The sequence below is a fragment of the Cucurbita pepo genome, chromosome 15 (assembly GCF_057944985.1).
Source record: "Cucurbita pepo subsp. pepo isolate OVF chromosome 15, ASM5794498v1, whole genome shotgun sequence".
NCBI lineage: Eukaryota > Viridiplantae > Streptophyta > Magnoliopsida > Cucurbitales > Cucurbitaceae > Cucurbita > Cucurbita pepo.
In genome coordinates this window covers 2,177,281-2,192,383 of record NC_141812.1, presented here as the reverse complement: position 1 = coordinate 2,192,383, position 15,103 = coordinate 2,177,281, and the positions used below count along the sequence as shown (strand labels likewise).

General features: G+C 33.7%; 3 protein-coding genes across 3 annotated transcripts; 2 read left to right on the top strand and 1 right to left on the bottom strand.

Moving 5' to 3' along the window:
- The first annotated feature begins 66 nt into the window (after positions 1-66).
- Positions 67-663, top strand: LOC111776331 (putative CCR4-associated factor 1 homolog 5). The gene has a single exon (XM_023655760.2). The coding sequence runs from the start codon at positions 67-69 to the stop codon at positions 661-663; it is 597 nt and encodes a 198-aa protein (XP_023511528.2).
- Positions 664-3,191: 2,528 nt separating this feature from the next.
- Positions 3,192-7,239, bottom strand: LOC111811425 (ER lumen protein-retaining receptor). Its single transcript, XM_023698264.2, has 6 exons — positions 6,828-7,239; positions 6,180-6,445; positions 5,920-6,035; positions 4,166-4,239; positions 3,604-3,667; positions 3,192-3,507 (listed from the first exon to the last, which is right to left on the bottom strand). The coding sequence occupies exons 1-6, from the start codon at positions 6,916-6,918 to the stop codon at positions 3,471-3,473; spliced, it is 648 nt and encodes a 215-aa protein (XP_023554032.2). The 5' UTR covers positions 6,919-7,239; the 3' UTR covers positions 3,192-3,470.
- A 3,950-nt stretch (positions 7,240-11,189) lies between these two features.
- On the top strand, positions 11,190-14,727 carry LOC111776314 (protein XRI1). The gene is made up of 9 exons (XM_023655738.2): positions 11,190-11,404; positions 11,888-11,943; positions 12,371-12,487; positions 12,566-12,705; positions 13,375-13,447; positions 13,528-13,630; positions 13,714-13,754; positions 13,830-13,913; positions 14,022-14,727. The coding sequence occupies exons 1-9, from the start codon at positions 11,382-11,384 to the stop codon at positions 14,297-14,299; spliced, it is 915 nt and encodes a 304-aa protein (XP_023511506.1). The 5' UTR covers positions 11,190-11,381; the 3' UTR covers positions 14,300-14,727.
- The last annotated feature ends 376 nt before the right edge of the window (positions 14,728-15,103 follow it).

The window sequence follows — 15,103 nt, the reverse complement described above, 5'->3', positions numbered from 1 at the left end:
AACGTGAATCGACTGAGCATCCTCCAGTTAGGTCTCACACTCACAAATGATAATGGAAAAATAGGAATGACGTGGGAGTTTAACTTCCAAGATTTTGATAAAATTAGCAATATGGAAGGTGTTTATTCCCTTAATTCATTTTTAAAAAATAAGGGATTTAATTTTAATACACTGAGTAGCTATGGAATTGCTCCCCAAGAATTTGGTAAACAATTTAATCCTATCCTTCGAAGCGGTAAAATACAGAGATGGATAACATTTCATGGATTGTATGACATTGCCTATTTAATGAAGTTTACTTACATAAGGTGCATGCCTACATCCATGTCTATCTTCGCCATCAGTGCTGCACATATACTAGGAACAGTCACCGACCTAAAACATATGGCTCGGTATTCCAACAACCTGCTCAATGGCAATCTAGGCTTAAAAAAATTGGCTAAACTGCTCCAAGTTAATCGCACTGGTACTGCCCACTTTGCTGGGTCGGACAGTTTGCTTACAGCATCAGTTTATGCCAAAATGAAGACCATTATGAAGATTGAACCAAAGATACACGAACGATTTTTATACGGATTACCATATCCCATTCAGGGTTATAGACGACCAGTTATAATCGTAGATCCATCAAATTTAACCGACGGTCGTATCTCAACAGATTAATTTTAAATTTTTTTTGGTAGAGAGTAGATGAGGAGGGTTCTAAATATGTGCCAACTTGTATAAGATCATACACACGTAAATAAATTCATATTTATTTAATGATTAATTTTTTTCCTCCATTTAAATCTTACTTTTCGAATATATATATTGAAAAATAATTTATTTAAAATATATGTAACTTTTATTTTAAATAATTTATTCAATTTAAAATAATTTATCTGTGTAAGATCCTACATGTACACATAACTTTTATTTATTTAAAAGTCATATTTATTTAAGGACTAATTTTTTTTTCTTTAATTTAAATGTTATTTTTGAATATATTGAAAAATAATTTATTTACTATAAATGTAACTTTTATTTAAAATAATTTATTCAATCTAAAAATAATTTATTTGTATAAAGTGAAACCATATGTACACGTATATAACTTGTATTTATTTAACATTATTTTTTTACTTCCATTTAAATCTTATTTCAAATATATATATTGAAAAATAATTTATTCAATTTAAAAATAATTTATTTGTATAATAACATAGAATAGGTACACGTATATAACTTCTACTTATTTAAACTTCATATTTATTTAACGACTATCTTTTTTTTCAATTTAAATTTTAGTTTTCAAATATATATATTGAAAAATAATTTATTAACTTTTATTTTAAATAATTTATTCAATTTAAAAATAATTTATTTGTATAAGGTCATACATATATATATATATATCTCTTATTTATTTAACAATTAATTTTTTCTTTTTTTTTTCTTCCATTTAAATTTTACCTTTCGAATATATATTGAAAAATAATTTATTTACTATATAAATATAACTTTTAATTTAAATAATTTATTTAATTTAAAAATAATTTATTTGTATAAGGTCATACGTACAGGTATATAACTTTTATTTATTTATTTAAGACAAATCTTACTTTTCAAATATATATATATATATATATATTGAAAAAACAATTTATTTAAAATAAATGTAACTTTTATTTTAAATAATTTATTTAAAATACATATTTATTTAAATATTAATTTTTTTTCTTCAATTTAAATCGTACTTTTCAAATATATATATTGAAAAATAATTTATTTGTTTTAGGTCATAAAAACAACTTTGATTTATTTAAAATTTATTTAATAATAAAAATAATTTATTTATTTAAATAATAAATGAGCTTTCTTCCCTAAAAACCAAAACCCATTGTTTGAATATTTTCCAAGACAACTTTGCCCTTTACTCTTCCTTCTCTCAAATCGACGAAAACCCGCTAAAACCCTTGTGATCGCAAACAATGAACCCGCCAATTCTACTGCCGCTTCCTTCTCTCGGGCTATGGCTTCCAGGATCCGGCGACGCAAAGAAATCTCAAGCCTCAATTCTACTCAGGTACTCCTCCACCAATCCATGTTCCATCCTCAATTTGAATTTGATTCGAATAGCTTCGTTTGCTTGGTTGTATCTAGTCATCTTCAATTTTTATGATCTGATTGCAATTTTTCATTGTTCGAGTCAGGATATAATTAGCATCGTCATACGTTTCTAAAGGAGTTGGTAGAAGGATTTTAGAGAGTGGATGCCACCTTCTGCAGTATGTATGATTCATATGTTTACAACTTTGCTAGATTTAAATTTTGTATCCCTGCTTGTACACCATGAATTATTACAGCTTCACGAAGCAGAACCAGTTGCTTAAAATGTATGAGGTGGTTATGAGTGTTGTCAGACTATAACTATTGGGGAGAATTTACTCCGAGAGAGAGAGAGAGAGAGAGAGAGAGCCATTACTCCGAGAGAGAGAGAGAGAGAGAGAGAGAGAGAGAGAGAGAGAGAGAGAGAGAGAGACATTACTCCGAGAGAGAGAGAGAGAGAGAGAGAGAGAGAGAGAGAGAGAGAGAGAGAGAGAGAGAGAGCCATTAAAGATAAACGATCAAAGAAACTTCCAAAATTGATCGAACATATGTCACTTCTCCCCACCCAACCCAAATCAAGGAGAAAAAAACCTATTTAGATATGAGAGCCTTAATCTTCAGAATTTGGAAGCTTAACCTTTTGCCAAGGAATTGTTAACAGAGAATTGGTGAATCCATGTGATGGATGAATTATCTGTAAAACTGACCAACTGAAGACCTATAGGTCGGTAAATAGCCCAAGTACCATTGCGCCAGGGCCACTTTTTAGCTTCATGTTTTTAATAAAGGGACATTGCGAGGGTTCTTTGGAATTTTCTTTGATCTTTGTTTTGTTTACTACAACATTGTGGTATATGTTGAATGATCTTTGAGTTTGTGGTACTGTTACTTGGTTCGTAGTTTCAATCTTGTAAATTTTGTTTGTCTATCTGACTTATATTCGACAGTCATTTTCAGGTTTTCCACAACAACGGAGCTGCAGTGCGAGTCTTCTCCTACAAATGACGTTTTATCCTTCATTATTCTTTGTTGTATATAAGTATCATATTCGTATCTAATAACATCCTTGAACAACAACTTTATATCAAAATCACTCGAAGATATCATCAAAACTTCTAAAGAATGTTTTAAAATTACTAAGGTATGTTCGTGGATGGAGATTGAGAATCTTTACAGCACAAACTTACAGGCATGTATTCTCTACGAGTTTGGTAGCAATAAAAAGGACCGGTACGCTCAAAAACCATCTAAACAGATCGATGAACACGCGTTCAGAAGGGATCGAGAAATATCAGGATTTTGTGGTAGCTGAGAACTAAAAGCAAATATAACTCACATTCAAGTGAAGGTGACTTCTCCTTTATATATATCCTTTCAAGATCTTAAGCTGGCAACTGGAGTTTCTGGTTGGTCTTCCAACTGGAGAGATTGAATGTTCAAAAAGTAAATGTCATAACAAAATTCAAACAAGAAATCCCCACTAGGATCATATATGAAGCAAAAGATTTTGGTCACCTCTGAAAATAATAATAGAAGAAGTCTGCGTAAAGTAGCGTTTGCACGAGCCCTGAAATCCAAGCTGCAATTTCACAAAGAGCGTTAGGAAGTTACCCAATGGCTCCAATCACATATAGCAACACAATTTTTCTCAAGGTGATTATGTGCCACCCTTTTGAACTAACGTGAGGATAACAAGCTTTTCATAATATATCTCCATGAACTAAAAGCTATAACATATGAAAATCTTTTGAAAAATAAGCCGACTTGGTGGGAAAATCTATGAAAAGTAAAACCTGGATGCGACACATCAGGCTGAATGCTTCGACGTTAATTTTAACTCTATTTACCATAATGGATAAATGCAAGAAGTAAACGCAAAAGATCATTCAAGTGCTTGAAAGTTAAGTGGATTAACTAAAAAAAATAAAAATAAAGAACTTGTTGGGTTAAAGGTTTCTACTTTATCCTAAATCAATCCTAATTATGGTTTCCAATCAAGGCACTATGATATCTAATATGACTAAAAGCAGTTTTAAGACATAAGACATAACAGAGGGCAAGGAAGGAGATGACTTACTTATCCAGTGGACAAAGTGATTCTCAGTGAAGTATCGGTAGATCCAGTTGACAATGTACAAAGCTCGGTACGCACTACATCAAGAAAATTAGGATGCAATAAGGTTTTTTTGTTCATAACGTTCTCAGGTTGACATAACCGAGTCAAAGAAGTAGAAAACAGATGGCCTAATAAAAGCTACTACATGTTCATAAAAGAGATGAGCTTTTCGAGTATAACCCAAATTTAACAAACCAGGTAAAGAAAATAGGCTTGTCAATTCTGCAAAACTATCAACACCTATTAAAACTATCAACTAAGACCGTGCACAGCTTAATTTTTACACGAATTCAGATGTTCAGTTTGTATTCAAATAGGAGTATAGCAGCCTTCATAAAAGAAATTCTTTGTCCTCATACTATCTCCTGGGGTCGATCTAATATACTTAGATTAGAGAATTGGATCATTTTCAAACACTAATTCATACAGGTGCCGTTTCTAGTTTATTTATGAATCACATTCTATTGATATAAATCTAATTGCATGAAGCCAGCTCTTACAGATACCGTGGGTAGATTCTAGTAAATAAACACACCTATTATGTGCACTATGATATCACATTCTATTGATATAAATCTAATCACATTCTAGTATATAAACAATGAAGTCAGCTCTAACTGAAACAGTGTGTAGATTCTAAACAGTTAATAGTTGTTATCTTTTCACCGACCATGCTCTGGAACCTCCACTCCATTACTATTTCTAGCATGAGTAGGAAATAGGAAGGCCAAGGAAGTCACTAGAGAGGGAAAAGATAATGCCGAGGAAGTCCTAGAGAGGGAAAAGATAATGCCGAGGAAGTCAAAAAATGCATCACAATTCATACATTTAGTTTGCCACATATGTCTTCCCCCACAAACGGTAACAGTTTTGTCAACCTTCAAAAGAAATTTGAATTGATTATAAAATAGTTATTTGGGTTCTAACATCTTAAAGCGAAAGGTTTGCAGTCTCCAAACCATTAAGAAGACTGACATCTTACAACTCTCTATTTTTCCAACTGCTTGATATTTTGGCATATAATCTAAGATAATCGATATAAGATCCGAGAGGAGAATGAAGCATTCTTTATAAGGGTGTGGAAACCTCTCACCAAAAGGGGAAGCCCAGAGAGGACAATTTCTGTTATTGGTGGGCTTGGGCTGTTACAAATGGTATCAGAGCCAGACATTGGGCGATGTGCCGGCGAGAAGGCTGAGTCTTGAAGGGGGTGGACACAAGGCAGTGTGCCAGCAAGGACGTTGGGCCCCGAAGGGGGTGGATTGGAGAAGAGAACGAGTGCCAGCGAGGACGATGGGCCCCGAAGGGGGGTGGATTGTGAGATCCAACATCGGTTAGAGAGGGAAACGAAGTATTCTTTATAAGGGTGTGGAAACCTCGCATTTCAAAAACCTTGAGGGAAGTACAAAAGGAAAAGCCTAAGGAGAACAATATCTGCTAGCGGTGGACTTGAGCCCTTACAGTTGAGGTACAATACCAAGGGAAAAATGGGAAAACGATGAAATTTGCTAATTATATGAGACACCTAAATTCAGACACCATGTATTAACAGATAGAAAGAAAGCAAACATAAAATTGTATTTGAATTCCTAATTATCAGGTACTTGTGAATGGCATGGTTCTAAACAAGAGATACGTATGAAAAACAAGAAAAGGAGGAAACTTAGCCGTGGATTCAAGAGCTATCACATCAATGGTAAGTAGTGATATCATACCCAAGAAGAAATACGTATTGCCCGGTCAAATTGTCAATATTCTTTGTTCGTTGTAGAAGTACAAGCTGAGGGAGGATGGCAACCGCTTCCAAATACAAAGAAAATGCCCACAAAACCTGTTCCATTGATTGAACTCAATATAGGAAAGAAATGTGCAACAATTCCTTCATTCATCAAAACATTAAAAACAAACATACATATACCTAGAATATTTTTAATTAAACTTTTATAGCTGAGAGAAAATCATAAAAAGAGCTAACCTCCTTGAATGTTAATTTTTCATTGACAAGCAGGGCCAAGACAATACAAGGTAAGATAAGGAAAACATGGCGGAAAGTGTCTTGGTTCTTGTCGTATGACCGACGAACAATCTTGTGGCGTCTAATATACCAAACAATTGAATATGAACTCCCCAAGAATATTAACTTCATGAACGTATTATACAGAGATATGAAGTCGGTAAAGATATCCAAGTAGCGGGTAGTAAAAACAATTGCATATAGCTCTTGAGTCTTCAAAGAAACACCTACACAAGTCAAATATATTAACATTGAAGAAATTGCAGCCAAAACCTAACCAAACAAGAGCAGAACACTGAACAAATCTCCTTCAAAATATTGAGATTTCTATATTATCCTTATCAAATCTTACTAAATGTTAAGATAGCAGAAATTCCACATTGTTTGATTCCTCTAAGCCTTCATTAACTTCATTTACAATTTTCGCATGTTTCTATTCCAAATCCCAAGATTGCAATACATAAAATGGAACATATTGTTTCCGAAATCACGAATCCAAAACACCTAAATCGAAGAGCTACAAAGGAAAATACAATGATGCAATACAACGAACACAAAAGAAAAACGATCTTAGGGCCAAATTCGAAAAAATAACCATAAAATCCATACCAGCACAGGATTTGATGGTGTGGATCTTGAGGAGCAAAACGAGAACGCTTGCCAGGTGAGTCATATCACCCCCTAATCTAAAGATATTCATCTTGACAGATTAGATCTCTAAACCTGATCTCTGATTTTCCTTCTTCTGGGCTCAGATTAACGAAACTCCAACCTCAGGAATCGGAAAAAATGGTGCAGAGAAGCTCACCGATTGCCGTTTCCGGTTGTTCCTCCTTTCCCCCCGACGCATCAAGTTATTCTTACGAATCTTTCACCGCAAAATTAACATTTGCGGTATGCAGTGGATTCGAAAAAATGGCGTTCATATCTATTTTGAAAAATAGTTTTGAAATTTGTTCTCTCTTTTTCTTGCAAAATCAATCTCCTGATATTGTGAGGTTAAGAAATTGTAAAAGTTTATGTTTTTTTTTTTAATACTTATAAGATGTTTCAAACATTTATAAATAATAAACTATTTTTAAGAATTATAAATAATCAATTATTATAAAAATAAAATAAATATAGGTATATAAATTTTGTCGTAAACAAAAATATATTTTTTTAAATCATCAATAAATTCGGACGGGCTTCGTTCAACTCAATCTAGTTTAAAGAGAACTCATGAATCAACTTTAATTCGTGAAATTTTATATTTTTTCGAACCCAATTCAACTCAAAAACTATACGAATTAGGTTGGGTTGATTAATATTTTCAAGTTACTGTATTTTTTGAACACTACTTAACGTAAGAACGGTTGACGATTATTATTGGGAGTGAATTCTATCTCCATTGTCATAAAGCGTTTTCGGGAAGCTCAAAGCAAAGCCATGAAAGCTTATGCTCAAACGAGACAATATCATACTATTGCAGTGAGTCATGATTTCTAACATGGTATTAGAGTCATGCCCTTACACTTAGCCATGACTATGTTTTACTATAATATTAAAATTCGATCTCCAAGAATTATTCATATAGAATCTCCCTCTGCTCCCTATGAAAATATTAGATCTTACATCGGTTGGAGAGGAAAACGAAGCATTCTTATCAGGGTATGAAAACAACTTCTTTCTAGTAAATGCGTTTCAAAACCGTGAGGCTAGCAGCCATACGTATATGTAATAGGCCAAAGCCAGACAATATCTATTAGCGGTGAATTTGGGCTGTTACAAATGGTATCAAAGCCAAACAACAAGCGGTGTGCCATCGAGTACGCTGGATCCCCAAAGATGGTATATGGTTGAATTTGGGTTGTTACAAATGATATCAAAGCCAAACACAAAAGCGGTAAACGCGTTTCAAAACCGTGAGGCTAACGACCATATATATACGTAACAGGCAAAAGCAGACAATGTTTATTAGCAGTGAATTTGGGCTGTGTTACAAATGATATCAAAGTCAAACACACAAGCAGTGTGTATGGTTAGATCCTAGTCTCGAGAATGAAACGAAACATTTTTTACCAGAAAAGATTTTAAATTCATCATCAAACATAAATAAAAATAAAAAATAAAAAATAAAAATCCAATGAAATGAATGGGCCCATAAAAAATTATATTAAAATTCGAGGGAATAATAATGGAGATACAAACTTACATTAACTATAATGGAATTTGAAGCATTAAAAAATATATTTAGAAATAAAATAATGTTTAATTGAACCTTATTCTCCGGATACCCATTGGCCGAAGAATTTAATGTCCCCAACGGCTCAATTCAATGCGCGCGTGACAGTCAATCGTGACTGCTCCCCATCCTGCCGTACACGTGTGCAGTACAGATGCCTATTTAATTTATTTATTTTCTTACTACTTTATTTCTTTCAAATAAGAAAAAAAGCCTATTAATATTAAAATATTAATTATTATCTCAACTAAAATAAATAATAAAAAATTAGTAAAGTAGTTAAATTAATTATGATTTTTTTTTTTTTTTTTTTTTTTTTTTTTTTTTTTTTTTAACGATAAGGAATCCCTAACGAGGATAGACAACTCTATCCCATCCTCGTTCCTCTTTTCGACGCTGACACAGATCTCGTAAGTAAGAGGCGTGTCTAGCTACCTCATAGTTAGAATCCACGAGACACTGAGTTATCCTAAAAATGGATGTGTTTTCTTGTCATCTCTCTCGACCCTTCACTAGAAAATTTATGATTTTTTTTACCAACAAGGAAACCCTAACGAGGATAGACAACTCTATCCCATCCTCGTTCCCCTTTCCGACCCCTGATCTCGTAAGCAAGAGGCGTGTCTAGCTACCTCATAGATAGAATCCACAAAACACTGAGTTATCCTAAAAATGGATGTATTTTTTTGCCATCTCTCTCGACCCCTTCACTAGAAAATTATGGTTTTTTTTTTACCAATAAGGAAACCCTAACGAGGATAGACAACTCTATCCCATTCTTGTTCCCATTTCCGACCTTGACACAGATCTTGTAAGCAAGAGGCGTGTCTAGCTACCTCATAGATAAATCCACGAGACACTGAGTTACCCTAAAAATGGACACATTTTTTCGTCATCTCTCTCGACCCCGTCACTATAAAATTGGAATGTCACAAACCGCTCTTTACATTTTTCAAATGTGAAACGATGCTAAAGCAGGACCCGTGACTATGAAAAACGACGACCTAATCAAGACTTGAGTCACCTTGGAATAAGTCAAACCACATATTCAATGTCTCTATGTCAACGGTAGAATCGAAAGACAAATGAATAGCTTCAAATACTGTATATATACAATATATAACTTCGTATCATCGGATCTGTAAAGGTGAAACAAACTAGGTTAAATTAGGGTTCGTACGTGTAATTTTTGTCGTATTAAAAAAAAAAAACAATTCATCAATTTAGTACAACATTTATTTTGAAAGTACATCATATTATTTCAATTTGTAGTTATATTTACATGAAAAATCATAGTCTCATTTCACCAACAATTTTTTTAATAAAAAAAATTGTAATTTCTTATATTTTTCGTCTTTATTATTATTATTTTAATTCTATTTTTGTTATAATTTAAATGTATAATATAGAAAAAAAAAAGGAAATAAAAAATTGATATATTCATATGTAGGGTCAAATTTATTGGCATTTATCCTCTAAATCAAACATATTTATTTATTTATTTTCCTTTTTTTATAATTTGACTTTCTAATTTTAGTTGGATTAATTCTTAAATATTATTGGAGACATGCCCTTTAAATTAATTACTAATTATATAAAAAAAAATTAAATGGTGATAAAAAAGTTAACAATTTATTTACAAATTATATTTGTTTGTTATACATATATGTTTATTTTATTTCACTTTTTAAAATCACAATCAAAATGAAAAATAGAGGTTTTAAATTTTTAAAATTAAATATAATTATTAAATTAGGGGCGTTCGTGGATTGAGTTGGTTAGAGCTCATACATTTTTTAGGCTTAACTCAATTGATCCGGTTATAAAGTTGCAAACACAAACAGTGATAAGACTCCACTTAACCCAAACATTAATTTTTTTAAGTTGGGTCGGTTCGAGTTGTTTGAGTCATTTATTTAATTTTTTTATAAACGGGTAGTTATAAAAACGTCAATTTATTAATTTTCAAATATTTAAATAAAATTTGTAATTCAATTTTAATATATATTTTAAAGGGAATGAGAGAATAATTAATAAATAATTGTATATTTTAAAATTAACAATAAATTCGGGCTCGTTAAGTTCAACCTAATTTAGTATTAGGGTAACTCACGAACCAACCCGATCCATATAATTTTCATTTATATGAACCCACTCCAACCCAACTCAAACAGTATGTATTAAGTTGGGTTTATTCCATTTCTGAACGTTTGAACGCCTCTAATAAAAATTTATTATATATTTAAAATAACCTTTTAAATCATTTATATAAATTAAAATAGTAAAAATAGGAAATTTTATTTTATTTTTGTTTATCTATTTATTATTTTTATTACATGAAATTCAAATCTACTATCAATAAAAAAAAAATTATATTATATATATATTTTTTAATTCAACACTTACATTTAAATTTCTAATATCTTGATGTATTATAAAACAATTCCGATAATTTTAATATAATTTATTGGTCTTAATATTAAATTTTGAAAAAGTATTTTAATAATAAAAAAATTATATTTTTATTTTCATTTATTATTATTATTATTTTCGTAATTAAATAATTTTTTTATAGCAAATTTACATCAATGGTAAAATACCAAAAAAAGAAAAAAAAAAAAGAAATAAAAGCGTGCGGTTTCTCATTGATATATCTGTGTCGCTTTGGGAAGAGGAAAATTAAAATTTACAAAAATAGAGAAATTAATAAATAAAAATAAATAAATAAATAAATAAAGGAGAGGAGGACCAAGTGCTGGCTTGCGAGTTACTCGGTTAGTGGGCGCTTTTCTCCTTCTTCTCCGCCCCTAAGCCCCCATTATCTAGCACACCACAACTCAAACATCGGGGGACCGAACTGGATTTCTCTTCAAATGCTTCTTTTTTGATCGCAGTCAATAGCAATTCACGACTGTTGCTCTTGTTTTACTGTTTTTGCCATGGATGATTGCGCCAAAAACAAGTAAGATCGCTGTTCTTCTGCTCTATCTGTTTGTTTATGTGATTGGTTTGGTTTCTCGGTGTTTATTTTGTGTTTTGGAAGATCTAGCTGTTCTTGTTGATTCCTTGTTTTGGGGGAAGCTGTTTTTTGGGGTTTTATTGTAATGGTTCTTCGATTTGTTGTGATTTTCTTGCGCTGTAATCGGTAATTTGAGGTCGAAATGGAGAGGAGGATGAGGCTGTTGGATTTAATTTAAGTAGCGGATCATTCAGAGCTAATGACTTGTTATTATTGTTTATAGCGTTCTTGTAGTCTTCCGAGTTGTTTAATTATTGTGTTAATTTGTTGAGAAAATCCTCAAGAAGTATGGTTTAATTTGCTTCTTTCAGTAGTTTGACTTGCTTAGTTGAGATTGAATCAATTGTTTTCCATTTCTCTTATGGTAATAAGCGTTGCATGTGCTTAATCTTTCACTTTTGTTGCTTTTATGTGTGATTTTATCAGTGATTCTTGGAATTGGGAAGGAGATGGGTATACCATTCAGAAGGATGCTGATTTAGGTGAGTAATTTTCTTGTTTACTTTGTTTGTTATGCGTTATCTGTGAGATCCCACGTTAGTGGGAGAGAGGAACGAAACATTTCTTATAAGGGTGTGGAAATCTCTACCTAGTAGACGTGTTTTAAACCCTTGAGGGGAAGTCTGGAAGGGTAAGTCCAATGAGGACAATATCTGCTAGTGGTGAGCTTGAGTTGTTACATTATCTGTGAGATCCCATGTTAGTTGGAGAGAGGAACGAAGCATTCCTTATAAAAGTGTGGAAACCTCTCCCTAGTAGACGCGTTTTAAAACCTGGAGGGGAAGTTCGGAAGGGAATGCTCAAAGAGGACAATATCTGTTAACGGTGGGCTTGAGTTGTTATATTATCTGATCACGTTGTGTTAAAACTCATTCTTGGGACCTTTTTTGTTTTCATTGTCATGAGCAGAGATATCAGAATTCCTGTGGGACGGGGTATCCGAAAATGGAAATCTTTCGTACGTGTTTGATGAAACAACTCCTGTTAAAGCTTGTGGGGACTTGGCATTCAATGTTTCATATAGTGGTAAGAACTTTACACTTGATTTTAATCTAAAGGGTCGTTGGTTCTTTGTCATTTCTAATGTGGAGAAGTGGGTTTCAGATGACAGGAACAAGAAATCAGAAGAGTCCAGGGAGACTCAATCACAGGCAAAGAGACGTCGGATGTTACAGTTTACTGCACAAGATATGGAAACTTCCCTATGCAATGAAGATTTATCTTCTAGATTTCTAAAAGCACATGTAAGTGATATGCTCTTCCTGGTGTATGGTTGTAAGAATTCGGATCGACTTCAGTCAAACATGTCAATTCTATAAGTTCTATGTTATTGCTTGTAGATGCAATAAGTTTGCTTTGATTTTGATTGAGTTTGCTAGAAAGAATATATAACGTATTACATAGTTTAAGAGAGAGAATCAATCTTTAGTTTAGTAGTACGCTCGATTCACGAGGTTCTACCATAGTAGGGCGCAATCATACTCAAAATCTGAGTTTGATCCTGGCTTAGAAGGAATTCTAGCTATATGCGTAACACATGAAAGTCGAACGTTGTTTAATAAAAACTTGTGCCAGCACCCTGGAGGCAAAAAGCCTTTTTTTATAGAGGGAGAGTCAAGGGGGCTCCTGCGGGCGATACTAAGTTGCTCCAAGGAGCTTATTGTCGATCTTTAGTGTTTGGGGGAGATGCTTTTAACAAGGAAATCTGTCGATAGGAGCTCCTTTTCGAGCTTACGGTCCATTTTTTAAAAAATCAGGCTTCTCATTTGTCTTTTCTTTCAGCACTTGCTTGTGGTTGATCCTCTTAGATGCAAAAACTTAAGTTCTCCGCTACGATTTTAGACTTGTCGATATATACAAGTATACTGTAGAACTTGTATGAAATTTGTTGTGGCCTTTTGTTCTATATCCAGAAGAAGGATGTTTCCAGTCCAGCTGCTCTCCCGGAAGCTTCATACGGGATTCCAGAGTGTTCTCAACTCTCAGGTTTGTCTCAAACACGATACTTTATACGGGATTCCCGAGTGCTCTTGGATTTGTCTAATCATATAATGTATTTGCCTTAGATAATGTGTCCACTTTCTGTCATGAGAATTTGGATCACTCACCTGAAGGTTGGATTGCTGAATGCTTAACTGATGCTGATATGCTTTGCAGCCCTGAGGATTTGTATGTGTCTTGTTTGCATCTGAATTGTTTTGCTTACAATTATTAATGTCGATTACGTTAACGTCTTAAAATGTGCAACTCAGGAACTTTGTTGGGACTCCGGACATTCAAATTGATGTATCAGGTGACGTTCGTTAAACCATTTGTTCAAGTGTCGATCTTGTTATGGTAGATGACATTAGTTTATTTGAACGTGCAGAGTTTTGTGACGTTATACCTGAGTTCAAATCTAATGCTGTTCAACATCATCCTACTCGAACTCCTCGGAACATAATCTTTAAAGGTTCTATTCTGCTCAACTTTTTTGATGCATCATTTTGTCTATGGACCGTATTCCATTTCCTCGTGTCACCGAGTTAATGTCTTGCAAACCGTTGGCCTGTACGTGCAGGTCGAAAGTCATACATTAGAACTCCCACTAAACTGGCTTCTTCAATTGCCTACCCATTTGCCTTCATCAAGCCCTGTGGATTCCATGGCGACGTTACCTTGAAAGACATAAACCAGCGGATCCGCACACCTCCACCGTCAAAATCGAAGCATCATCCGGAAGACCCCTCTCTATCTTACCCAACTTCAGCATTCTCTGGAAAGCCCGTGGTAGGTAAAACCAAGATTCATACCGAAGGCGGTAAGGGAAGCATCACAATCATGAGGACCAGAGGTTGAACAAACCGAAAACGATTTCCGCTATCCAGACTTTCCTTTTAACTGCCCGTCGGTCCATCCTCGAGGGATTTGTAAAATGTCAGGGCGATCAAGTAAGTAGTACAGAAGGTGATTAACTTCCATTTTTGGTCGGGATAGATAGATAGATAAATAGAAAGAAAAGAGACAAAGAGAGGGATATGTAGGAGTATTAGAGTTGCTCTTGGAATCCCTAATCATATGTTCGAGTTTGTCGACATATGTTTACGCTTCCAAGTGAACTCTTGTAGGTCGTTCGAGTTCAAGCTCGACACCGATATGATTATGCGTCGTTTCTAGATTTGAAAACGCTTCTTATCATTATGTTTATTATCAATCGTTCCATTCCTTATGCATTGTGAAACTGTTCTGTAATGCTTTTGCTGGAAAGCTTAAAAGAATTGGAACTCTCTCTCTCTCTCTCTCTCTCTCTCTCTCTCTCTCTCTCTGCTTTTGTTTTGGTTGACCATGGAAATATGAGAACCAGGAAGGATCTTGTGTCCACAGGCTTTGGTTAAAGGAGGGAATGCAGGTGAAAAGATGTGCTTGAGATAAGCCTTGCTTGCTCTCTGAGCTTCTCCACTGGACTCTTCTTTTCATGCTTTGTAAAGAAATTTGCCTCTGTCTCTGATGAAGATTCTTTATCGGTCGCTTTTTTTGTTTTTTTGTTTTTTTTTTTTTTGTAATAATAAATTATTTTGGGCTGGTGGGCCAATTGGGCTAATTGGGCCTGGATTTCTTTTAGAGACTTGGCCCAATTCTCTAAAGCCCAATTTCTCCACATAA